At 59.4% G+C, this 26,160-nt stretch overlaps 1 protein-coding gene across 20 annotated transcripts; it reads left to right on the forward strand.

The window, feature by feature from the left end:
* Nucleotides 1-165: 165 nt before the first annotated feature.
* On the forward strand, nt 166-25,869 carry JRK (Jrk helix-turn-helix protein). 20 transcript variants are annotated; one of them, XM_073230221.1, is made up of 6 exons: nt 4,923-5,036; nt 5,239-5,458; nt 6,931-18,828; nt 20,736-21,306; nt 23,696-24,143; nt 25,579-25,869. In XM_073230221.1, the coding sequence occupies exon 3, from the start codon at nt 7,348-7,350 to the stop codon at nt 8,989-8,991; it is 1,644 nt and encodes a 547-aa protein (XP_073086322.1). In that variant the 5' UTR covers nt 4,923-5,036; nt 5,239-5,458; nt 6,931-7,347; the 3' UTR covers nt 8,992-18,828; nt 20,736-21,306; nt 23,696-24,143; nt 25,579-25,869. The 20 variants fall into 20 exon arrangements, 15 of the variants coding, with proteins under 15 accessions (XP_073086329.1, XP_073086328.1, XP_073086322.1 ...); XM_073230225.1 differs by having other exon boundaries at nt 6,931-21,317; nt 23,822-24,143; XM_073230230.1 differs by having other exon boundaries at nt 6,931-21,317; nt 24,031-24,143.
* The last annotated feature ends 291 nt before the right edge of the window (nt 25,870-26,160 follow it).

Here is a 26,160-nt window from a genome sequence, read left to right on the forward strand (position 1 = left end):
GCGGGCGTGCCCTGCGCTGCGGGCTCCGGAGTGTCGGGTGGTAGGTGCATCTCACCGCTGGCTGGCAGCGCGATACCCCGCGCCTCTCCCTGGACCTTGAAGACTCGGACTGACCCAGGAGATTCGGTCCCTCATCTGCTCAGAGTCAAAGGCTCCAGCATTTCCGCGCCCAGGCTGCGGGACTTTGCAAGAGAAATGGACACATCCTGCCCCCGCGGCGCTGCTTCCAGACTTACTGAAAACCGACCTTCTGCTCCAGAACTTCCTTGGGTCTGTAGGACAGGATGGAGCCCCAGCCCCTCCCCATTTCTCCTTCTCGCTGTGCCCCGCCCACCTCGCAGGTTCTCTACATTGATATCCATTGTCCTGCTCGCCTCTACTTGGGGGACAGCTGGGGGCAGAGCTCCAGGTGAGTTGTCACCGCGCCCTGGATGCACTGCAAGCTGCCCCAGGGGCGACAAAAGCCCCTTCTTCCTGCTGTAGCCTCCCTTTCTCTTCCACCTGGCCTTCCCTCCTCCCTATCACTGCCCCTTTCTCCTCTGGGCTGGGTCCTCTCTTTGGGTACCCCTGGGACCTCCCTTGATCACCCCCTGGCCGTGGCCTGTGACCAGCCAAGGTCTCAGCTGGCTGCAGGGCCAAGCCAGCAGCCCGCTCGGGGAGGATGACCTTCCTGGTGACAGGCTGGCAGCAGTGGAGCAGGGCAGCGGCACATCATGTCATCTGGCAAGGGGGAGGCTCCACTGCCCACTGCCAACACACGGTCCCCAGGCTGGTGCAGCTGCCCTGCCAGGATGCACCCTCCCCCTCCTTTTGTTCTTTCTGCTTCCTAAAGGCAAAGCCTGCTCAGGGCGGGGGCCACTCTCCCCACCGACAGCCATTTCTCAGATACTCCCAGGGAGAGGCCCCGGGCTGGCTTCTTCCCATCTCAGAGAAGTGTGGCCGGAGGAGGGAGCCCACTTCCTCAAGGTGCATTCAGCCCTCCATCATTCAGCCAAGGTGGAGGGGCTGCCCTCCTGGGCCCGTGGTCCTGAGTGTGTCACAGGCCTTGAACCACTGCAGATGAGAGCAGCAGGCTGCAGAGAGGGTACCTCAGGCAGGGGCCGTGCTGGAGAAGGTTCCTGGAGGGTATGGGCACCAGCAGGCTAGCACACGGGTGTGGCACCTTGGGGTATGTGTGGCCGGGTTGTGGCTTAGCCCTCTCTCCTGACCTTACTGAATCCCTGCCCGTATGGGACTGTTAACTGCAAGTGAGTCAGAAATGCAGTGTCAGCCGCCTCTGTGCCAGGAGGAGGTGAAGGGGGTGGCACTGGGCTGGGCATTCTCCATCTGGACCCCCGACCTGCTCTCCACCCTGTTTGTGTCCTGGGATTCCATAAGGGTCCCCAAAGGGCTTCTGTCAGCCAGGTACCTGAGGGTGAGAGGTTCAGAGGTCAGGCCATCTCTTCTGCTGGGCCACTGTAGCAGTAGCTGTGTTCTTGGTGGTCAGCCTGTAGTAACTGTTCCTTACTCTCCACCCTCCTAACCCAGAGGTCAGCTTCCTATGCTGTTGGCCTGTGGGCAGTTGGTAGTCCCCAGTGTCCCTCTCAGTGTGACCCTCTCTTTGTAAACAGTCTCCCTGTGACCCCTTGGAGTGCCCAGCCAGCTCTGGCGGGTACAGTGTCTCCCCTATGGCCCGGGGCACCTTTCATTTCCTGAGACTGTCCTGGCCCTGTGGAGGGCATCTCTGACCTCAACCTGCTTCTTGCCCTTGATTTACCCCTGGAAAAGGCCCTGGGGGCATGTTGGGTTGGGAGGGTGTTTCAGGAGGGGTGGGCAGTGGGAAATGGGCTCCCTCTCCCAACTCACCTGGGCCGTGGGGGAAGCCAAGGGGCAGATGGGCCCTCCCGGTGGGAGGCAGCCCCCACCATGCATATTGAGCTCTGGATCAACATGACACAGTGGGACCTCCTTGGGACCCACAGCGCCTCTGGGGTCCACCCGGCCAGCCCCTTGGCATCCACCAGGCTGAACTCTTTCCTGTGGAGATTGTCTCTCCTTTGGCAGGTGAGCAGCCTGCGGCCCAGAGAGGGGCAGAACCTTGCTCAAGGTCACAGGGAGATGGTGTGGCATCTCGGCCAGGGGGCCTTCCTTGTCCACTCTGCCTACCTGGAACTTTCTCTCTGAACAGCCCATGCATCCCACAGTCCCATCAGCCCGGTGCCTCAGTGGCTGAATGTCTGGGACGTCACTGTTCCCGTGTGCGGTCGCCTGCCTTTCTGCCCTCCCCAGCTCACTGGGACTGGGGGTGCCCGGGACCAAATCCTCCCTTATCTGTCTTTATATTCAGGGTACCCACCGTGAGCCTGCAATAGTCATTCCTCAACGACTGACAGATTGGTGAGTGGTTGCTGATCCAGTCTGATGCGGTGTGGTTACAGTGAGGTGGTAGTTCTCAAATGCGTGCTCTGTACCCTGCGGGCATTTGCCTGAAGCAGTCCGGTTGTCCAGTGGGGTGACTGTGCTGGGTGGCTACGGAAACCATGCTGTGTCCCAGGGGATGTGGAGGGCAAAGTATTATACCAAACAGGATTGTTCTTGAGCCTGAAGAGCTAATGAAACTGCCTTGCTGCGTGTGGGGCTGCTGAGGACTGCCACCCTTTCTTCCTCCCTGCATCTCCCTGTGGGAATGGGCCCGTCCCACTGCACAGGACTTGCCGGTTTTGCAGGTTCCCGGCTAGAGAGGAGTTGGGTCTCAGATGGCTGTGCCTGGAGCACCCCCAGATCTGATGCAGGCAGTGTTTAGATGAGACTGCTGAAGTAGCTGGGCCTGGGTGTGGCTGCAGCATGGCTTGCCTTAGCCGCCTCCCACTCCTGCTCCTTTAGAAAATTGGTCACCTCCTGGGACTTCAGATTTTTCTATTCTCCCTTGGCTTCCCATCTACCACCTAAAGACCATGGGTCCAAACCATTCGGGTCCCCTGGAGATCCTGTGACTCACACAGCCTGGGGTTTTCCTGGCTTTTGCCAGGATGTGAAGGTGGGGCTGGAAGGGCCAGCAGTGGGAGAGCAGACCCCACCTCGCAGGGCATCCTTGGCAACAGACCATCAAGACATCCTGGGGCTGCCGTGCGGTCCCACACTTGAACAGACATCATTCTGGATGAATTTATTTCATGAAAAATTAATGTAAAAGATATAAAGATGGTGTATTAATTACAAAGCTTAAACTGATTTCACCTTCTATTTTTGTAGAATTTTTCCTTTAGAAAATTGCCTTCATAAATCAGGATGTAATCCAGGCCCTGCCAGATCGCTGAGATGTGGGAGGCATCCTTGGTGCCAGGCTCCCCATTTTGGATTCTCGTGGCTAAGGCCATGTCCTGCAAGCTCCTTGTGTGTGTGTGAGCATGTGCTGGCGTGTGGACATTGTATGTGAGGTGACAGGCTACAGGCAGAGGGACAACATACTCAGTAGGAACTCCTGAGGGCTTGGAGGGGGCAGTGAGCCAGGCTGAGTGGCCTGGTGGGGGCAGGGCTGTGGAGACCAGTGCGAAGGAGTGGTTGGGGGGTGGTGATAGGCTCCGTCCGACTTTCTCCAGCAAGGTGCTGAAGTGGGCAGGCGTGTTCTGGGGCTCAGCCCTGTGGGTTGGGGGACAGTTGAGGGAAGCCCTGTGTCAGGCCCCAGCAGACACCAGAGGATGTTCCTCCTTCTTCCTGCCAGAGTGGACTCTGTCCTTGAGACAAGGCCCAAGGATCCTATAGTGATGGGGAAAGCCTATAGGGGAGCCCCATGCCTGTTCTGGGAGGCGCATGTAATCCTGTGTCCACGAGGTGGCAGCAGAGTGCCACCCACGGAGAGGCCGCTCAGGGAGGAGGGGCCTGGTGTCCAGTACCCCTCACGTGCACGTTACACTCGGTGCCCCAGTCTCCTCTGTCAAACGCGTCTACCTGTAGTATCCCCACATTTCTTAGCCACAGAACCGCAGACAACCAAATGGTTGCCGTTTGAAGCCACAAGTTTAGGGGTGCTCTGTCATGCAGCAGTAGGTGGCTGTTACAGCATCAAGGGCAGAAGCAAAGGGCCGAGGGTTGGGGCCACTGCAAGACCAGAGCTGCTCGGACCAGGAGAGCAGTTAGGGTGTGGAGGGCGGAGCCGAGCTGCTGGTCGGGGTGTGAGGGGTAAGGGACTGAGAGAGTCAGGAATGATTCTGGGTTCGTCAGCCGAGTGAGTGTAAAGTTGGGGAGCCTGACAGGCCTGGAGGAAGGGAAACCAAGCTGTGGGTAGGGCTGTTTCTCCATCTCCAGGGCAAAATGGATTTGGCTGCCTTACCAGCTTCCGGAGGTGCCACCACCCACAGAGCTCCCCACCTGGGCTCCCCTGCCTCCTTTTCTCTGCTTCCCTTGTCATATTGTCCTGGAATCTGTCCCTCCTGCCTGCCTCTTATAAGGACCCTGTGCTGACCCTGGGCTGATCCTACCCCCATCTGTAGCTAGGCTCTTATTCTCATCTGTGAGGCGCCTGTTGCCGTGTGAGGTCACACACTCTCCAGGCGTCCTTGGGGGGCCATTGGTCAGCCCCCACAGTGGGCACTCCAGCTGCCAGAGATTCACATTTGTCTCACGTGCAAAACAGATTCATTCCCCCCTTAGTTTCTTAGTTTCCCTGAAGTCTCCCCCAAAGCCCCTTGCAGCATAAGCTCAAGTGCACGCCGCCCGAGCCTCTCCAAAGTCTCAAAGGGCAAGGCGCAAAGCCTCCACGTGCCTGTGGACAAGGCTCCTAGTAAGCGAGCAGGAAGTAAAAGAGCTGGGCCGGGTGTCGCTGCCCCCCACGGGAAACCATCAAAGCAGATCTGAGGACAGCGGCCTGCCCTCCAGCCGACCCCGGCCCAGGGTTACGAGAGCCCGGTCACAACGAGCCTGCCATCCCCAGCGAGGCCACAGAGAGGCGGGGCCTCCGGGCGGCCTAGAGCGCCCCGGAAGTGACTGGGAGGGCGGCGGGGCGGGCCGGCAGAGGGCAGAGCGGGACATCCGGCCGGTGGTGGCGGCTCCGGGCCGAGGTGAGTGTTCCCGGGAGGGAGTGGGCAGTGTGGCCTTGCGCGGCTGGGCAGCGGCCCCGGGAGCTCGAGGCGTCCGGCCCTCCGCTGTCGCCCCGTGGGGGCCGCCCGCCCTCAGCCTGCAGAAGGGGTTGGCCCCGGGGGCCCCTTCCTCCCGGAAGGAGCCAGGCACAGCCTGACGACCCCTTCGCTTTGGTTTTGGCAGTGGCGCCAGACTGAGCTGTCACCTCGCACGTGGTCCCCGGGATAGAAGCGCCTTTAAAACAGCCCCGGGACGCCCCCCTGCACCACGGAGGCGGCTCTGTGCGACCACCCGCCTGCCCCGAGAGCTGCCGGCGGGGCGCCCCCAGTCTCCGCCCCGCCCAGCGGCCCGTCCCGGCCGCCTCGCCCCTCGCGTCAGACTCCAGCTGTCGTCGGTCTCCAGAGTACGTGTTTTTGAGTATTTACCCCTCATCGTCCCCGACACCTTCCACACTACCGGGGCTTCCATGAAAAGGTAGTTCCTCACTCCCCCGAGTCCCTCTGGCTCTTTCGGAAGTCCGCTTAGTTCCCCTAACACGGTAAGGGGTCGTACTGGTTGGGCGCCTCCTTTCCTCTCCTGCCCACCTCTGTCCCCTTACGCCCTCTCCCAGTTTTTTGTGTGTCCCCTGGGCCTGAGTGTCAGTGCTTAGGCTGGAAACCACCTGCTTTGTTGGGCACGTTAGGGTACCTTTTGGTTTAAGAAGGTGTTTCAGAAGTAATGCCTGAATTTCATTTTTAAAGGAACATATCTCGTGAGCCAGGCTACTGTGTTTTCAGCGGCCTGGAATCAGCCTGCACACACAGCATGTCAAGCACGAGGAAAGGTCCCTGATGAACCCATTTCTGGCGCGGATCCTCCCCCCAGCCATCCCAAGCCCCTCCTCCTCCCTCCTGTTGTGCTGAGAGTCAGTCCCTTTCCAGTTATGGGGGCCGCGTGTTTCCTCCTGGTTTCTAAGGTGTTGCATATTAATTGTCTCCTCAAGGGTGGATTATGGCCTCTACTTCCCCCTGCTCCCCACAGGGCCAAGCAGTACAGAGGCCCTGTTACAGCCAGTAAGTCGGTTGAAAACGGGGTCCGTAAAAACCAGCTGCTGCACTTTGCAGACCAAGAAACTGACTTGGGAGAGCGAAAGGAGGCTATATACCCAGACCTAGCCAGATAGAATTTGAATTTGGGGCTCTTCCTACATTTGAAAAAACTTTATTTTTTCTTGTGTTATAGTCTCAAAGGGCTGCATTTTGTGCTTCATACAGGAGTAATCCTGTGGTCTCCCCACTTGCGTGAAATTGGAAGAGGCAGCCAAAATAAGGGTCTGGGTGGGAGGTGGGTGCAGAGTTCCTGTCTAGTCTGTCTGGGCAGAGGGGTGTGAGAGGGCTGGAGGCCAGTCATGAAGGAAGTGAGGGGACACAGCTGGCTTGGGGGAGAAGCAGGACCGTCAGAGCAAACTGGTGAGGGCAGAAGCTCTGCCCTCCTCACAGGCTGGAGGACGTGTGTCCCCCCTGGCAAAGTGTGGGCAGGGGCGGTGACAGACTACCAGGCCTGTAAGGATGTGTCCACGGTGGCGCAGGAAGGCGTGTGGGTGCTTTGGGAAACTTTCAACGTTTATAGAAGGATGGAATTGTCCGGCTGGGACCATAATGACTCAGGTCACGTGGTAGAAGCAGGAAAGAGTCTGTGCCTAGCAGCCCGGGGGCTGGGTAGGGTTGGGCAGCTGCCCACACACCGAGTCATTTGCTGGCCAGCTCATGTATTGGTCGTCTCTGCAACATTTATTTCTGTTGCAGCTTCTCAGGATGTCTAAAATAATGACATGCTTACTTACAGTGGCCTTGGTACATGCTCTGTAACGGCTTGCTTTCTTCTCCTGTTTTCCAGTTCCTAAAGCACTGTATGTGTGAGGCAGCGTGGTGAAGCCGGGAGGGAGGCGCTGCCGCTCAGACAGTAGAAACTCCATTGCTGGAACCAGCACCAGAGGCCCCTCCACTCTGGTCCGTGCATGAGAGGGTGAGGGGCCACAAGCTCCTGCAGGGAAGGCCAGAGTTCCCGCTGTGGAGAAGTTCAGGGGCGGTGTGAGACTTCCCCTGCCGAGTGGACCAGGAGCCAGCAACGCTGCTGGGAGCCCAGGAGACAAGGGACAGCCGTGGCTGCTGGAGCTGAAGGGTGGAACAAAGGAGGGCTGTGGCTCTTGGTGGCCAGGGTTAGCTGAAGAAACGGTGCAGGCCACGTGGAAGGAGGTGACAAGGGAGCTGCCTGGCTGGGCCTCCCCTGCCACTGCGACAAGCCACCCTCCACATGGCCTCCAAGCCAGCTGCTGGGAAGAGCCCCGGGGAGAAGCGCAAGCGGGTGGTGCTGACCCTGAAGGAGAAGATGGACATCTGTGCACGCCTGGAGAGGGGCGAGAGCAGGCGGGCGCTCATGCAGGAGTACAATGTGGGCATGTCCACCCTATACGACATTAAGGCCCACAAGGCCCAGCTGCTCCGCTTCTTTGCCAATTCCGACTCCAGCAAGGCCCTGGAGCGGCGCCGCACCCTGCACACGCCTAAGCTGGAGCACCTGGACCGCGTCCTGTACGAGTGGTTCCTGGTGAAGCGTGCTGAGGGCGTGCCTGTCTCGGGCCCCATGCTCATCGAGAAGGCCAAGGACTTCTACGAGCAGATGCACTTAACTGAGCCCTGCGTGTTTTCTGGTGGGTGGCTTTGGCGGTTTAAGGCCAGGCATGGGATTAAGAAGCTGGACGCATCCAGTGAAAAGCAGGTGGCTGACCACCAAGCAGCTGAGCAGTTCTGTAGCTTTTTTCGGAGCTTAACTGCTGAGCATGGCCTGTCCCCTGAGCAGGTTTACAATGCCGACGAGACCGGCCTCTTCTGGCGGTGCTTGCCAAACCCCCCTCCAGAAGGTGGGGCGGCACCCGGTGTCAAACAGAACAAGGACAGGCTGACTGTCCTAATGTGCGCCAATGCCACAGGCTCCCATAAAATCAAACCCTTGGTGATTGGAAAATGCAGTGGCCCCAGGGCTTTCAAAGGCATCCAGCACTTGCCAGCGGCATACAAGGCCCAGGGTAACGTGTGGGTGGACAAGGAGATTTTTTCTGACTGGTTCCATCACATTTTTGTCCCTTCGGTGAAGGAGCACTTCAGAACGACAGGTCTGCCTGAAGACAGCAAAGCCATCCTCCTGCTGGACCACTCCCGGGCCCACCCTCAGGAGTCCGAGCTGGTGTCTGACAACATCTTCACCATTTTTCTGCCTGCCAGTGTCACTTCCTTGATCCAGCCCATGGACCAGGGCATTCGAAGGGATTTCATGAGGAATTTCATCAACCCTCCTGTCACGCTGCAGAGCTTCCACCCCCGTTACAACATGAATGATGCCATATTCAATGTGGCCTGTGCCTGGAATGCTGTACCCAGTGACATTTTCAGCAGGGCCTGGAGGAAGCTGTGGCCCGCGGTCCCGTTTGTGGAAGGCTCATCTTCTGAGGAGGAGCTTGAACGCCTCAGAACTAAGCCTCGTGATCCGACTTTCGCGCACATCCTCGAGCTTGGGAGAGAGGCTCCGTACCACCCGAGCAGCAGGCTTCATCGGAGCCTGGCCCCTGAGCATCGCGGGCCCGGCCTGGAGGCTGGAGAGGGGCATGCCGCCACTGCAGGGCTGGCCCCGGCCATGGGGACCTTGGAGCAGGCTGAGAAGGACAGTGAGGAGGCGGCCTGGGAGCAGGCGGCCTTGGCCTTTGATGCTGTGGTGCGCTTCGCAGAGAGGCAGCCTTGCTTCACGGCGCAGGAGGTGGGGCAGCTGCGTGCACTGCGCTCGGTATTCGTGAGGCAGCGGCAGGTGAAGCGGCGGCGCCTGGCACTCAGGGCTGTGGTCAAACTTGAAGCCCCCCAGGAGTGCTCCCCCCTGCCCTGCTCGTCCTTGGTGGGCAACCACTGACGGTGGGCTGCACTCCCCAGGGCTGTGGCTGTGAGGCCAGATCAGGCGCTGGTGGAGAGCCTTACCCAGAGGGTGAGCGCCTGACTTGGTGTCAGTTACTCAGGATAGCCCAGCCTCCGTGTGCAGTTCATAAGCTCTTACCTGTCCCACCACGTGAATGTGAGATGTCCAGAGGGGCCCTCCAGACCTCCGCATACCAGCACTGCCTGTGGCCAGAACCCAGGGTGGCTGGGCAGACTGGCCTTATGTTTGCTGAGCCTTCCTGTGTCTGAGGGTGGAGATATCTCCCCATCCGTCCAGTATGAGAAAGGCCGGTCCTCAGGCTGACCAACAGAAGTCCCTGCTGCCCCTTGACAAGGTTAGCATCTCCTCCTCGGGGCTCAGCCTGCTGGTCTGGTAGCCATCCCTGAGGTAGGTAGGCCCCAAGGGCAGGTGGCAAAGGGCTGGGTCAGTGTTGGACCTCCGTGGCATAGCCCCTGCTCGTGTCCTTACAGGCAACAGGTCACCGCCCTGTTTGTGTGACCTTACTCAGCATGTGGAAAGGTCCTGCATTTTACTGGTAGGTCCCACCCTGTGGGCTGGAATCCCAGCGTGGAGTGGGCCACACGCGGGGTTGGTATGGGAGACTTGCAGCTTGTAACGGTAGGAGTGACCAAGTGGGCCTGCCTGTTGCCTCACTGTAGGGCCACGAGGCTCGGCCTGTGTTTTGCAGCATGGCTCCAAGTCCAGGGTACAGTCTGCTGTCCACATTCCCCAGAGTTCTGTATTTACGGCCTTTATGTTAATAAATGTTGATCAGCCTCTGAGGTCAGCCTTAGATTTGCACATACGTAACAAAAGCAGTAAGGCAGGCTGCACATCCCCTGGTAATGTGCAGGAAGGTTGGCGTACAGGGGGTCACGTGAAAGCTGGTCCTGGGAGCACACGGTTAGTTCCCACATCTCCTGTTCTCGGACTCGTGGCTTCCTGCCGCCCTCCTGGAGCCCTGATTACGCGAAGCCCTTCTTGGCGCCCCTGTGAGTGTCGTGAAACGGCTGTACTTGGTGTTCTCGTCACCGTTTTGCCCTGGGATTCCATCCCCTGCTCTAAGGTCATAGCAGCTGAAGTGGCACTTCGTCTTCGCTCCTGTTTCCTGTGTTTGTGCTGAGAGACCTTTGTCCCTGAGAGCTGTGGGGCTCGTGCATTTGGCCTGTAGGCCACTTCTCTGGCACTTTTACATCCTCCTGAACACTGGTGGTGGTCAGCGCTGACAGGGCCGCATGCTGCGGACCTGTGTGTTGTGCTGTGCGTGTGCATCCGAATGCTAGAAACCAACAGGCCGTGTTCAGAGGCTCGTGGCCAGTTCTCTGGGCCAGGTCGTGTCCTCGCTGTCTTGTCTGCTTCCTTCGCAGGTTGGGGGAGCGTCTGTGCACTTGGGCACTTTTTTGTCACTTCCAGACTCATGTACCCCCGGTGATGTTGAATTGCAGCCGCTTGAGGTGTCGGGAGTCACACAGGAGTCACAGGGGGGCTGACCTTGCACCCAGGGGTGGGTGGCATGGAGGGACCGACGGGCTGGGAAGCAGTCTGACCCTCTGCCCAGTGCGGCAGCAGGTCCTGACTGGGTGGGTAAAGCCAGGGAGGGTGGATGCAGGCGGCGTTGTGGCTGGCTCTCCTGGGTGCCCTGTGGGTGCTCCGTCTCGTCAGACCATAGGCCCAGGCTGTTGACTCTTGTCATGCCCGCATGACCTGTCTGGCCATGTCATGGCCAATCAATAAATGCTTGTCAACGGACCTCCAGAGCACTGTGTGGGAGCACCCAGCCCAGCCTGCACTGGCAGTGTGTGTGTGGCCTTTTGGGGGCTTCTCTGTACGGTTGGCCGAGCCTCCTCCCATCCCTGCACCCCCCTCACAGAGTGGCAGTGTGCCAGGTGCCTTCACTGGGTGAAGGAATGCCTAGTGGCCATCACAGGGGCTGTGCACCTCATGCCCACCTCCCTCCTTGGGGCAGGCAGCACAGTGCGCAGGACTCGGTGGACCTCTTCCTAGGACTATTTGTCCATCTTGACTATCCCCTTCCTTGGCGGTCAGAACAACTTGGCAGACCAAGGCTGGAAAGAAGCTGTGTCCCTAGCTGTGCCACAGTGGGACTCTGCTACTTCTGACTGCTGTGTAAGGGCTTGGGTGCCCCCAGGACTGGCCAGGATGCAGGTGTCAGCTGCCACCTGTTGAACAAATTAGGGGTGTTATTCTTGGGTGTGGCCTGCAGCGCTGGGGCCCAGGGAAAGGAGAACAGTATGGTGGGAGAGTGGGGCTCTCCTGACAGGACGGGCAGCCCCTGGCTGGGAGCTCCGTCCCTGAGCAAGGCCGAGCAGAGCTAGACTGGCAGGCCTGTGCAGGTGGGGCTCTGGCACCCATAGAGGCCAGCCTACAGTACCTGCTTCCAGGTGGGGTCTGCAGGCCACTCTGCACTGCCCTCTGTGGGTGCCCCAGAGGAGACATGGTATCAGCCCTAGGAGGCTGTCCTGGCACATGAGGAGCTGCAGGGGATACCCTCACTGCCAGCGTTTCCCATGGGGCGGGGGGCAGACAGGGCCTGCCCAGGGTGCATCTGGGTGCCATTCAGCGTCGGCACCGTCCCCCACAGTCAGCCATGGTCTGTGGTGGGGTGTGTGAAGGAGACGGGAGCCCCAGCACACATTTGTGGGTGCAGGGTGGTAGGAAGGGACTGGCGTGGGGAATGAAGGGATGAGAAAAGGAACCTGGGAGCTGCAGCCCCCACTAGGACCTCTCCTGGCCCGTCCTACCCGTCTCTGAGGGCAGAGCCCTTGGGGGCAGCTCAGGGCCACTGTAGGCATACGGGCTCCGGGGGGGCCGGGGCCGGGGCAGGCAGCAGAGTTGGGCCAAACAGGACCCACCCATGCTGTCCCTGAAGGCCCGCCTGACTGCACTGGGGAGGAGGCAGCCAGGCCAGCTTCCATGGGGCTTTCCTGGTGCATAAAGGTACTTGTACCTCAACCGCCATTTAGCACAGAGCACAGCATGTATTAAGTACCCAGACGCATTGTGCTCAGTCTGAGGCGAGAGGATGGTCAGGTGAGGCCCCCGTCCTGCCTCCAGTGAACTTGGGTTTTCTGAGAGGGATGAGGGCTGCTGAGGAGGCTGGTGGCTTGCAGCTGGGGTGTTAGTTGATCCGTAAGGGCAGTAAGGAGAACAAAGGTCCCAGCCCGCTTCGGGTCCAGCCAGCAAGTCCGGGAGGTGATCCAGGTGGAACCAGGCTCCTGCCATGTGTCAGTGCGGCTCCCATGTCATTTTTCAAGGCAATTTCTCCATTCCCCACCCCTGACCCCAGTGTTGCACCAGCCTAGTCCAGCCTCCTTTGTTGTGCACATCACTTCTGCTCCATCCCTCGGACAGATCCCAGTTATTGGGGCACTTCCAGCTGCATGGGTGGCCAGACAGTGTACATGTAGTGAATAGAGAGCACACACTGGGGAGTGGGTCACAGCCAAATCCAGGCCAGGTCTCCTGGCTCCCTCCCACCACCACACCCTCGCCAGCAGTCACTTGCCCAGGTCTCGGTCCCTCCTGTGAGGACACAGCCCGGGATGTGGAGGGTGGAGGCGGGCATCAGCACCTGACCATCAGTGGGGCAGAGGATCAATACTGAGGCAGGCCAGGAGACCTGGGGCTGCTGACCCTCAGCAGTAACTCAGCTTCTGAAGCAGGGCTGGCACTCAGAGACATGGCATTGTCCTGTCTCCCAGCACCAGAGCCAAATACTGGAACTTGTAGAGAAAGGCAAGTGGAGATTTACTTACAGGTTGAACTGCAGGCTGGCTCTGGGTCAGGAAAAACATCTCAAAGACTGGTCTCAGGATCTGTTCTTTCAGAGGAGTCAAATTCGGCTGTGTTAGTCTCTGGAGAGGTTCATGCCCAGGGTATCATGTAAAACAATGAAACAGCCGAGAAGTCAGCCAATAGTGGTGGACCTGGGTTGCCAGGGGTGGGCAGGGAGGTTTGCTCAAACCACGGTGCTGCGGGGTGACCGGGCCTGAGGCGCCTCAGCAGAGGCTCAGCTGCGAGGGGAGAGGCACAGCACTGACTGGCCAGCAGATGCCAAGCAGGGTACACAGCAGGTGACAGTAACCACACTGCTACTGCATGTTGCCTACAAAGGGCGGCTTTCCAGTACAGTGTGAACACATGAAGAGACAGAAGTATGGCTCATGCCCTGGAAAAAGCAGACCACGGAACTGCCTGTACACATGAGATGTTGGGTTTAACCAGAGACTTCAAACTGGCTGTTGTAAGTATGGTTAGAGAACTAAAGAAAACCATGGTTAAGTGGGGAAAGGAAGGAAGATACTCTAATACACACCAAATAGAGAATGTCATTCAAAGATAAAACTTGTTTACAAATGAACCAGTGTAAGTTCTGGAGCTAAAATACAGTAAATGCAGTGGAAAACTCACTAGAGGGGCTTAACAGTAGGTGTGAACTGGCAGAAGAGCAATCTGATCAGAGGGTGCACAGTCCAGTGACCAGAGAGTACCAGGAATGAGGAAAAGTGGTCAGCCTTGGAGAGACTGGGACTTCACCACCTGCATAAGGGAGTCCCAGCAGGGGAGGAGAGGGCTGGGCCCAGAACCCAGTCAAAGAAGCAGCAGCCAGAAAATCCTCAGATTTACTGGGAAACGCTAATCTGCAGACATGGCAGGCTCAGTGAATTCCAGTGGGTCAACATAGAGATCTGCAAGCAGAAAATCTTGAAGACAGTAAGAGAAGTGACCATCGCCCTTATAGGGCTGACAGCTGACTTCATGTCACCATCAGCAGAGGCCAGGGTAGGGGGGCCAAGTGCTCAAAGAAAAAGCCACAACCAGAATCCTGTATCCAGCAAAGCTCTTTCAGAATGAGTGCATTGATATAAAAAGTGAGAGAATTTGTTGCCAGCAAGTTCTCAAGCTGAAGCAAGTGACCTTGGATGGTAATTCAAATCTACACACACACAAGCAGCGGTAAAGCAATGGTGCTGTTATGTGAGACCATACACGTGCTATTAACTTATTTAAAAGGCGGTTGTATAAAACAACATGGATATAATATACTGTTGGGCCTGTAACATAGAAATGGGATGTGCTTGCCAATAGCACAATGGAGGTGGGCAGGAGCAAAGTTTGGGCTAGTGAACTAGTTCCAGATAGTGACTCAGATCCATAGAAACAACCAGGAATGATAAATAAGAAAGTTAATTTAACAAGTTATGTATGTATCCCTATCAGCTTCCGTGTCAACCATGTGTTGTCAGATTTGCCTCCTTTATAGATGTGGTTTGTGCCTAATAATACCAGGGAAAGGCTACACCTTTCCAGCTCCAGACGTGAGTGCATGTCGAGTAAATCTGGTTAGAGGCACACTGGCGGCCGAGAGCACCCACTACCGAGGTAGCTCATAGATAGTGACTCGCTACGGAAGTTGCGGCGCTGTTAGAAAATGCTAACCCAAAAGAAGGCAAGCGAGGGGTAGAGGGACAGAAGGGACGCGGGACTCAGCACTTGCTGGCCCTGGGGGACTGTCTGGCCACGACCACCCAGTGGAGGGTGGCAAGTGGTCCCTGACTCAGGTGCGGGATTAAGGCTGGGCAGGGTGTGCGTGGTGTCCCTGAACTGCTCTGCCCCACCTGCAAAGATAAGGGGCAGTTTGATTCCACAGTCCTCAGCCTCCCAGGGGCTCTCTGCCATGCTCACCTCTTCTGATTGGAGGTCTGCCCAAAGTGCGGCCCTGCGAAGGACAGGGCAGGTGGTGCCGCCACCTGGATGTGGGTGACCGCGCAGAGCTGACCTAAGAACTGGGGAGAGCAGGCACGCTCCTCGCAGTGTGAGCACTGGTTTATTTACACTGCCCTTCCTCGGCAGGCTTGCCTTAGAGAACTTGTTCACATTTTGGTGCTAAAGCATGGGTGGTGTGATGGCACGAAACAGCCTGCCCCACGGTGCCCATAGAGAGCCACGTGCACTTCCAGCAGGGGCCCAGGAAGGAGTCCGGCGCCAAGCACCCTGCCTTCCCCCCAGGTCAGCAGACGCTGTCCCCACACAACCTGCAGTGCAGCCCCAGCAGTTTTCCAGTGGCCAGGCAGGCAGAGCAAGATAAGAGGCTATGGCCCCCAGATTGGGAGGGGGTCCCCAGAAAAGAGCTTCAGAGGTGAGGGCCACATCTAGCCGGGGAGGGGTAGGGCAGGGGTGGGGTGGCTCTCCTGCATGCTCTGGGAACCGGGGCAGGCTTGTTTGCCCAGCCCCAACCTGTGATGACTACCACAGTCCCAGGACCCTTGCTGTCCAGACCTGCATCCTTTCATCTGAACTGGGGGTGTCTGGGAGGTCAGGACAGGCTTTTCCTTTCCAGACACCCTGGGCTGGCATGGGGTAATGTTCAGGAAGGCAAGGGTGGGGGCAGCAGTTGTACAACTGAAAAGTTCTACCAAAGCCCAGTGTCTGGTCTTAGTGGGAGTGATGGGCGGAGCCTGGGCCACCCAGTCCTGAGGCTCTGTGGCCCGTGGAGGGGGCCAAGTGGTGCACCCCAGCATTCAGTCCCAGGGCCCTGGGGAGGCAGGAGGGAGACGAGCCGGCTCTAAGGATCGGATGTCAAGCTGCGATCTGAAGCAAGTTCGGGCTGCAGGCAAATGCTCAGAGAAGCAGGACCTGTGTCCCTGCCAGAGCCAGTGTGGGCATGGGGGCCCGTAGGTGCCCGGGACGGTTCCATGTACCCGTGAGGAGAGGTGCCCCTCCACAGTTGTGGGTGTGGGGCTATTCATTTGTTTTTCAGGCCTGAGCAAGGCCTCCCAGATCCCGGGTCTACCCGGCAAGTGGGACAGAGGTGACCAGGGTGTAGTTGCAGAAAGCCCTCCATCTGGCCAGAGACAGGTTGCCCTGAAGCCACTGGCAGAGGGTTGGGACTGCAGGGTAGACCTCTGCAGTGTTCTGTGGGAGAGCAGCCTGGGCAACTGGGAGGGCTTCATGGAGGTGGTACGCTGGGGGCTGGGCCTGAGAGGATGCATAAGAGATCCCCAGTTGGGAAATCAGGAGAAGCCTTAGGCAGATGGAGAGTGCCTGGAGGCTGGGCACCTCCCATGGGGGCTTCTGCACGCTCTGCTCAGGTTGTCCTCCCTGACTGCGCAGGTGTGGGAGGGAGCAGGTCCCTGGGACTGCCCTAGGGCCTCCTGCTGTGCCTCTGCGGCCCTCTATAGCACCCTCTGACACCTTTAAGTAATTTTGCCTCTTTTTATGGGGCCATACATTTTAATAAAGGGCTTTTTCCCCAGAAATCCCTTGGCTCAGAGTGAGGCTCCCTCTTGGCTCAGGTGCCTTCCTGTTGCCAGCTGCCCTAACGAGGACACCTATAAATCTCTGTTATTTGTGGCTCCAAAAATGAGGCCATGGTTCTCATTGTGCCTCATTAGTTAGACAGACATTTTTAAGGTATCAGAGACGGGCCTGGGTGCCAGGTAAGGGAAGATGGCAGAAGGTAGGTGGGCAGCTTCTTGGAGAGAAGAGCCCAGGCCTGGGAGGTCTGTGCAGTTGGGGACGTGCCCCCTCAGAAGTGCTGACCGTCTGCCCCAGGGTCAGCCCAGCCCCTACTCTGCAGGACCCTCGGCCCAGGCTGAGCTCATTCCTATACTTGGCCCCTTGGCCGTCACCGTGGGGCCCAGCCTCATTTTACTTTGGTCCTGAAAGGGAGAGTCCCTATGTCCTGGGAGGCTTTGCAGCATCTCACTGGTTTTCTGTTTGGGGTCCACTGGCACCACTTCAGAGCTCTGCCCACTCAGAGGGGCTCTGTCCACTGCTTTCAAATGAGAGAATTTAAAAAACAAAACACATACTTTACTGCAGCTAAAACAATTAAGTCAATTAAACAGCTTGTTTACTGAACTCAGAGTATTCAAGTAATTGAATTGTAGTCTCCAACTTGCCGTCTGCCGGGTAACGAATGCATGCTGGATGTCTCCGTCATCACTGTTCATGTTTTCAGCCCTGCTCTGAGAGCCCCCGAGGCAGCCATGGGCGACCCTGAGCTACACATGAGGGGCGTGGGGGGCGGGGCAGTGCTAAGCCGTTGTTTTGGAGACAGGCGTGTGACCCTTCGGTCTCAACGCCACTTTGGAAGCTGCAGTGAGGCCCAAGGGCTGGCACATGCCCCTTAACAGGAGAGGGTTTCTGTTTGGAGGAAAGTTCTAGAAGTAGGTGGTGGTGGCTAGTGAGAACATACTCAGTGCCACTGACCTGAAGCCGTGGGTAAAACATGTTAAGTTTGCCACGCTAAAAACAGGTAGAGACAGATAGGCCTTGTTGATCAGGACATAGGGGCCTTAGAGGAGAGGCGAAGCCACTGAGACGAGCACCAGCAGGCAGCCCCAGGTGGACAAGAGTGGGGCAATGTCACCAGCGCCCAGGATGGGCCCCCGAGGACCACACCTGAGGATTCAAGATGAGGGGATGCCTTGGCTTGTCCTGTCCCCTCCTCCCCGTTGCCCTTCAGCAGCCAGGCCTCTGGAAATGCAGGGATGGTGCTCCACAGTGTCCATGGGAAGGGCTACTCCTGGGGGGCCAGTCTCATCCAGTCCTTCAGTCAGGAGACATTTCCTGAGCACCTGCTCTGGGCAGGCATGGCCCTGGCCCATTGCTGGTCCTGGGTGGAGTCAGGCCTGGAGAAGCTGGGAGGAGGTTGCGTCTCCAGGCAGGCAGGGCCTCTGGCCTGTGTCCTCGGCCTGTGGGTGGGGCTGGCCCTCCAGCTCACCCTGACCTGGGTGCTTTGTGCATCTGTACTGCTTTCCTCCACTTCTAGCCTCTGTCATCTCAAGTCTTCAAACATTTACTGAGTGCCTGCCATGTGCCAGGCCTGGGCACTGGGGACACTTGAGGGGCCATGGTTTGAAAGGGATGACAAACGTCACCAACCAATACTGGCACATTTCCACAGCCTTGGGACCTGGGGTGTGTCCTGGACGTCTCTCTGAAAGGCTGTTCGCCAGCAGCAAGGAGGATGGGCTGTCCGGGTGGGGCCCAGCACGGGCAGAGGTGGGGGCTGTTCCTGGTGAGGCAACGGGACGAGTGTGTGTGTGCAAGAAGGCGTGCAAGAAGGGAGACGTGTCTCGTTCACAGCAGCTTCCAGAACCTTGCCCTCCTGCCTGTGTCCTCGGCTGTCTGACCCTTGACTCTGGGGCCACTGACACTCCTAGGCACCTTCTTGACCCCATCCTCCTGCACTCCCAGGGACCTGCCCATCCTGAGGACCTGCCCATCGGGGTGTTAATTCCATCATGTGCTGACAAACCTCCAGTGTCCATCTCCAGCCCAGCATCTCCCCAGACTCCCTGTAGTGGCTCAGATATAAGGCACCAGGACAACCTCTACTGGCCCCAAACCTGGGTGCCCTTTGACCTCTGTATGTCCCAGCCACACCCAGCAGCAGGGAGGTCTTTGGTGTGACACAGCTCATGGCACCTTGTGCATGGGACCAACCCCCTTTCACTCCCCAGGGCCCCAGCTCTCCCTGCCTGCACCCCGCCTCTGTTTGCCATGACAGCCAACATGACCTTGGTGTAAGTCAGTGGGAAAAGAGCTCGCAGTGCCAGCCCCTTTCAGATTCTTGCCTCACCAGTGAAAATCCCAGCCCCAACAGGGTGCCTGCAGATGGGGCCACCCTGCAAGGGGCCCAGGGTGTGGGGCCCTCCCACCCACCTTCAGCTGCCAGGTCCCACACGTTATCAGTCGGGCTTCTCCAGAGAGACAGGCCCAACGGGATGTTTGTATAAGCCTCAGGAGGTCCCCTGAGTTGCTGGTGCGCACCGCCATCAGCAGGTAAGTCCTGAGGTCTGCAGCTGGGGATCTGGGGCCCAGGAAGGGTCAGCGGTTCAGCCCAAGTCCAAGGGCTGGAAAAGACCAGTGTCTGGGCCAGCAGTCAGGCAGGACACGCTTCCTCTTACTCCCGTTTTGTTCACGTCTGCAGCTGACTGGATGAGGCCCACCACACTGGTGAAGGCGACCGGCCCCTACTGAGCCCACATATTCAAAGAGGGATCTCGCCAGAGCCCCTCACAGGCTCACCCTCAGTTCTGGGCAGCCCGAGGTCTGGCAGGCTCACGCCCTTCCCAGAGCACCGGGCATACCATCCGGGGGCCTTCCCAGGCCCTGGGTCTGTTTTCTGCCCCTGACCGGGATGTGGCCGCTGCGTGCAGGTGTCTGCCTACCCTCCTCTTTCTGCTGGAGGTGTGCACTCTGGGGTGAGGGCAACTGATCCTGCCAGTCAGCGTGTGCTTTCTGGTTGAGGACGGGGCTCTGGCCGTGCAGCCAGGCCATATGATCCCCAAGCATAATCTTTGCCTTATTTGGGGTCCAGGCCAAGGAGTTTCCCCCATTTAGTGGTGGAGCCCTCCAGGTAAAGACAGTGAGCAGACAGGACTCCTGGCCTATCGGACATGGAGGCTGGCCTTACGGATCACTGGTCTTTCCCCCCTCTTCCCAGAAGCCCAGCCCTGCACAGGCCCCACCCTGGTGCCCTGTGCCAGAGCACCCACACAGTGCCAGTGGGGGGTGGGTCTTGCCCTGCAGAAGGGACTTCTGCTCGTACCAAGGGGAGAAGCCCAGGAGCAGGGGGTAACAGGCAGAGAACACCCAGAGGTGGGGTTTTATTGTGTGTTGTAGGGACTGTAACTGCCTGGCACACAGTAAATGGTCTGGGGTTCCTACACCTCACCCTCAGCTGCCCAACTGCCATGATGAAGGAAGGGGTGCTGGGCTTCTGTCAGCCCCTCTGGTCCTGGGCACCCAGCCTGCTCTAGGTCCTGTAGTCCAGGCCCTGGGCACCACAGGTCAGCTCTGGGTGCTTGTGGAGTGGCAGGGTAGAAGGAGCCAGCTCCCCTCCTGCTGAGAGACCCTGACCCCTAGGAGGTCAGTGGAAGCCAACGGCCAGGAGTCTCGGTGAGCTGTTGCTATGGTCTGGGGGTCTCTGGGATTGCAGATTCCAGCCCGCCCCTGCCTCCGTTCCCTCTGCCCTGTGCCCTCTGCCCAGTGCCCTCTGTCCCCTCTGCTCTGCCTCGTGGCCTCTGTCCCCTCTGCCCAGTGCCCTCTGTTCCCTCTCTCCCTTCTGCCTGGTACCCTCTGCCCCCTCTGCCCGGTGCCCTCTGCCCCCTCTGCCCCCTCTGCCCGGTGCCCTCGGTGCCCTCTGTCCCCTCTGCCTGGCACCCTCTGTTCCCTCTGCCCCCTCTGCCTGGTGCCCTCTGTCCCCTCTGCCCGGTGCCCTCTGTCCCCTCTGCCTGGTGGCCTCTGCCCCCTCTGCCTGGTGCCCTCTGTCCCCTCTGCCTGGTGGCCTCTGCCCCCTCTGCCTGGTGCCCTCTGTTCCCTCTCTCCCCTCTGCATGGTGGCTTCTGTCCCCTCTTCTCTCTGCCCCTCATTGCCTCTGGAGCATTGGCTGAGCGCCTGCTGTGTGTGCTGCCCTGCAGATGCCCAGCTGGGCCTCCCCCTCTAGCACTCACAGCCCTGGTGGGGGGGGCACGACAGAGGAGCCCAGATGGCGCCATGGCCAGAGTGTGGTGGCCTGGCCGTGATAGGCACACAAATCCCGGCCTCTCCCAGCCTTGCCTTTGCCAGATGACCCAGAAGTGGATATGGGCACTTGGGGACACAGCAAGACCCCCACTGTGCTGAGGGCCAGGGTCCCAGGCAGGCAGTCTCTGACTGTCCATTCCGTTGTCCATCTGTCTCTGCAGCTGCCAGGAGTCATGCTGGCCTGAGGAGGTGGCTCAGCAGTGCCTCTGGGCCCCGTGCAGTGATGCCCCAGGTCAGGCCTCCGCCCCACACAGGCCCAGGATGTCCGCAGGCGCCCTGCCAGTGTGCTCCGGAGCGCTCAGAGGCCTGCGCACAGGCTTCCCCGCACGGCGTCTGCCTCCCCCCTGGTGCTGGCCTGGGAATGAGGGAGGCCCTGGGAGCCCACCCAGGCAGTGCGGGGCCTTCTTCACTTCTGATGAGAAGTCAGCTGTGGAAGGGTTCTGCTTAGTGCCCAGGAGACCTGAGCAGGGTCAGCCTCAGCCTACCAGGGACTTTGCTCAGTTCCCTAATAAGGTGCTTTTCATGCTGGCCTGAGGAGGGGCCGCCCCACCAGGAGCCTCCTGGCGCACCCACCAGCTGCCTGCGCTCAGGATGAGCCCTGCCTCCTCCCCGCTGCACGCCCGGGGGGCAGCTGACTGCAGGACTGGGTGCCACGCGGCTCTGTGATGCACTTTGCTCAGAGACATCAAGGCCTCTTTCCCGGGAGGAGGAGGCCTGGGAGGTGCCTGGGAGGTGCCTGGGAGGTGAGTTGGCAGCTGCAGGGTGAGTAACCTGCTCTGACTCGCTCCTGTCATTCTTCACAGAGAGGGGTCCCCTGACAGGGAAGGAGGGTGGAAAAGGACGGGGAGAGGGGAGAGGGGAGAAGCTGGACTGGGTACTGAGGGGCAGGCCTGGGAGACTCGGGCCTTCAGCCAGCTGGCTGTGGCTCCCCCAGCCCTTTGGAAACAGAAGGGCCTGTCCTCCAAGGTCACAGCTCTGGAGCGCAGTGCCGGCCTGAGGACTGCGGGTCCGGAGCACCCTTGGCTGGGAGGAACGTCAGCCATCTCCACCCTGCCCTGCTCGAGACTGGGGAGCAGGGTGCAGAGGGAGAGGGAGGCCTCCGAAGGGCTCCTGGCACCTGGGTTCCACCGGCTGCCCTCACCCCCCAGGCAGGGAGCAGGCTGTGAGGTGTGGCTGTTTCCCCATCACACTCTCTCCAGGGACAGTCCCCCAGCCTGCAGACAACGGGTGTTTGGGTGTGTACACTGGGGGTCAGCCCACACTGCAGTACCAGGCGCACGCGGAGCCTGACCCCAGCAGACCCACAGGCGGAGCCCAGCCCCAGGCAGAGTGAGCGGCCGCCCAGCTCACAAGCTGGTCCTTGGCGGTGGTCACAGGCTGAGCCTGATGCTGGCCCTTGTGCTCTCTCGGTTTATATGAGGAGGACAAGACCAGGGAGCCCGGAGCCCTGAGTAGGTTCTGCCCTTAAACTGGAGAAGCCAAGAGCCTCTGCTGACCGGTGGCCATCAGTGGGCGGCTCAGCACGATCCCTGGCCACAGGCACGGCCCCTCCCTCTCCTCTGCCAGGACTCCAGCTTCCAGGAGTTCCAAGTCCTCTGGGTGACAGTCAGCAGTCCTGGGGGTGGATGGTAACTGAAGCTGACTCACCAGAGAACTGGGGGAGGTGGGGGCGTCAGAGCTGGGCTCCCCCAGGTTTAGGCTCAAGCTGGTCCGGTGGCTCCTGGGGGAGCATCCTGCTGCGCCTCCCCTGGGGTGAAACAGGCCCAGCTCACCCTACGGACAGGAGCAGGCAGGGATCTGAGCCGAGACGCCTCCACGCCAGCCTCCACCCTCGGACACGGAGGGCTTTGGGGCCCAGCCGCCTCCTGCCTTTGCTCCTCCCCCATCCGTCCTGGGCATTGGCCCTTCCCGGACACCAGCGGGGGCTTCTAATGCGGGGTCGTAGGATTGCAGGGCCCAGCGTGCGAATGAGCTCCGAGAGCCAGCTGCGGACCTCCCGCAGGGGCAGGGCACTCCCTTGTCTCAGCACCTCTCCTCCCTGCCCCCGGGTTCACTGCGGCACTGTGCCCCGGCTGAGCCCCGGCCCAGGCGCAGAGAAGAGGCTGGAGACAAAAGAGCTAAGTGGAGCGCCCGGGGGGGCGGGGCCCACGTCCTAGAGGCGGGGCCGCATCCTGAGGAGGAGGGGCCAATGTCCTGGAGGGGTGGGGCCAGCATCCAGGAGGAGGAGCCTAGTCCCCTGTTGGTTCTCTGTCTCCCCCGCCTTGAGCTGCTGCTTGTAGCCTGGCCAACAGCTAGTGAGAAGCTGAGGCCTCTCGCCGATAGCCAGTTGTGTGAACTGGGGAGCAGATACGTCCTGAGCTCTGGGTGCTGGAGCTGGTCTGGTGTAGTGGGGGTGCCACGGGAGCTGCGTCGGGCCAGGCAGAAGGGTGCCGGCCAGACCCCAGCCCTGCTCCCTGTGAGGTGGCTTGGCCTCCGTGGGTCCTGCTCTTGGGTGTGATGGTGACCATGCTCCTGGAGTGTCAGAGGTGATGGGTGAGTGTGGAGCTGAGTACTGGTGTCAGTCTGGAATGGGTGATGGTGATTGGCACCTGATTTTGGTGGTGAAGAGGGTGTCGGCCAGTTGCTGATGAGAGTGACAGTGGTGACTGGCAGGCTCTGAAGCCCAGAGTGGACTGGGAACTCATTCCAGGACTGGCTCAGCAGGCTGCCCACACAGGGCCTGCCTCGTCCCCACCCCCGCCCGGATGTGGGCTGGCAGGAGAAGCTACTTTCAGTGCCCTCCATTTGTCCTCTGGGAGGCTGGCCCTTCCCCACCTGCCCAGAGAGAGAAGCTGAGGAGCCAGTAGGCACCCCAACTTCCTGTCCCTTGGTCTCCTGTGGGCACTGTGGGAAGTATCCTCGCCTTTTCTGCAGAGCTGGGCAGCTCCTGCCCCATTCCCAGTGTCCCACCTGTCTCAGGCTTCATGCTGGGCGGGTGGCAGGTGAGTAATGAAGACACCGTGGCTTAATGCTCCCACTGTCCAGAAAAGAAAACTGAGGCAGAGCAGGGAACATGACCAGGCTGAGCCAAACCTGGGTCTCCCCTGGGACCTGAGGTGAGCCCTCCTTGTGTGTCCCTCAGCTGAGGAGTCACACCCCTGGGTCCTGCGCCCAGTTCTGCCCCTCCTGTCATCAGGCGCCTCCCGAACCAGCCTCAGCATCCGCCTGCCGCAGGGCTCACACGCTCAGCTGTCTCTGCTTCATCCAGCCCAGGGCCACGTGGAGAAAGGGCGAGAGCTGCAAGGACGGATGCCACTCCAGCAAGCGGCTGGGCTCCCCAGCACCCCGCTGAGGAGGCTCTGCTGCAGCGTCCAGCCGAGTGGGGAGCTGGCCTCCTCGTTTTTTTAGTAAAGCAGCGCAGTAAGGCAGCAGCGCTCCAGGAATGCACCACTCTACTGACGGGTTCTTCCTAATTAGGAATGAGGAGAAAACTGCCCTTGGGAGGCTCACAGGCAGACCGCAGGCTGCCACCCACTGACTGCTGGCGTCTGGGCTGCCCTGCCATCCTGGAGCGTGGGTCCAGCCAGGAGGTGAGGGTGACCCTGGCACTGAGGCTCAGGTGAGGCCAGGTGGGCCTGCTCTCCCCCCACCCGAGACACTGCTGACCTGAGGTTGGCAAAGCAGCTCGGGGGCACAGAGGCGGGTGAGCACTGAAACCCCCTGCCTGCCTCTCTGGAGGAGGCCACGGTGGCCCGCCCACCATGCTCTCAGAGCCCCACAGGCAGCTGTGCCAGGCATGAGTAGTGCATGGTCTCTGTCCTGAGTGGATGGCCAGCCCAGGGGCTAGACACAAGGACAAGGGTCTCCTAGTGTGACAGGCATTTGGGGCGAACCTGGGGGGCACATCTGGGAGTCAGAGGGTGTCCTGTACAAGGGGACCCAGCCCTGGCCCTTGGGGGCAGGCACTGTCACAGCGTCCCCGGAGTGCCTCTGGTGGCCCCTTGCATGCCCTGCGGCCAGCCTGTGGGTACCCATGTGGACCCCTAGGCCACGGGGTCTTCTCAGTAGGACCCCAATCCAGTGGCAGTGTGACTCTCACCCAGCGTTAACCGCAGAAACAGCTGCTGGCGGCTCCCATTTAGTGAGCTGTGCATGCTGGGCCCTGCGCATCTAACCTGCCATGCCCCCAGATAGGCACTGCCGCATTGCCGTAGCTCCGCAGTGCTGGCAGGTTCTCCTTGCTCTGCGGTTTCAAGTGCAGGGGACTGAAGGTCGGATGTCACGACACAAAGTGGGTATTTCAGCAAGTGCTTCAAAGATCCACTAGGCCCCTCAGCTCTGGTGCTTACAGGAAGAGAAATTCTCTTCTTCAGGGGCAGCAGTGCCTCTCCAGCTTGTTGGCAGAAATGGGGGCTTGAGCCCAGTGAGGTCCAGGTCTGCCTCCCTCAGAGCCACACTCATCAGTGAAGTGCATTCCCCGCCAGATGGCAAGCCGGGTCAGGGTGGCTGTGTGGGTGATAAAGGTGGTGAAGACCTTGGTGGCGGTAGCGATCAGACATGCTGGTCACGGGGTTTGCTGTGGCCTAAATGTTTAAAGGTTAAATCCTGTGATCCCAGAGGTGATGGTGTTAGGAGGGGCTTTGGCAGATGATTGGGTTATGGGAGTGGAGCCCTTTGGAAAGAGCCCATTGAGCCCCTTGGCCCTCCATGTGAGAACCAGTGAGGGGTCTGAAGTTTGGCTTCACTGGAGCCCAGCCACGCCAGCCCCGATCTTGGACTTCCAGCCTCCAGAACAGTGAAAAATAACTTTCTGCTGTTTGCAAGCCACCCCATCTGTGGCATTCAGTTGGCACAGTCTGGGTGGACCAGAGCGGGGGTGAGGGTGGGGTGGTGGTAGTGGGCTGGCAGTGCTGGGGTTGATGGTATAGTGGTGAGGAGATTGGCATCAGGGTGCTGTGGGGGAAGGAAGCTGTGGCTTTAATGGTGGGGGTGGTGGGAGCTATGGACTGAACTGTGTGTCCCCAGATTCACATGAAGCCCCACGCCAAGAGCACTGTGTTGGGAGAGAGGCTTTGGGAGGTGATTGCGCTTCAGTGAGGGCAGAGGGGGTCCTGACTGGATAGGACCGTGGCCTTACAAGACCTGCCTCCAATCCCATGTACACAAGCCAAGGAAAGTCCTTGTGAGGACACCAGGAAGACGGCCGTCCACACGCTGAGAAGCCAGCTCCCACCAGAAACCTTATCAGCTGATGCCTCGTCTTGGACTTCCCAGTGCCCGTATCTGGGAGAAATAAAAGCCTGCTGTTGAAGCCGCCCAGACAGTGGTGTTTAATTAAGGCACCTGAGCAGCCTGATAGCGGGCGTGGTGGTGGTGTGGCCGTGCGGGTGGGGCAGGTGTTGTGACAGCGAATATGGCACCTCACGAGTGGGACCCAGGGGGGTCACGCCAGAGTCGGTATGGTGGCGCTCCCTCTTGCCCCCAGGATGGCTGTCTGCCTCCCCCAGGCCCATGCTCATCTCACCAATGGAGATGCTGAGATCCTTGTGGGCTTCTGACATGGCATTTTATTTTTACCTAGAAAAATGCAGCGCCCTCTGGTTCAGG

The sequence above is a fragment of the Manis javanica genome, chromosome 2 (genome assembly GCF_040802235.1).
Source record: "Manis javanica isolate MJ-LG chromosome 2, MJ_LKY, whole genome shotgun sequence".
Lineage (NCBI taxonomy): Eukaryota > Metazoa > Chordata > Mammalia > Pholidota > Manidae > Manis > Manis javanica.

Coding starts and splice junctions, on each gene's coding strand:
- JRK (XM_073230228.1), top strand. CDS start 7,348: ATGGCCTCCAAGCCAGCTGCTGGGAAGAGCCCCGGGGAGAAGCGCAAG.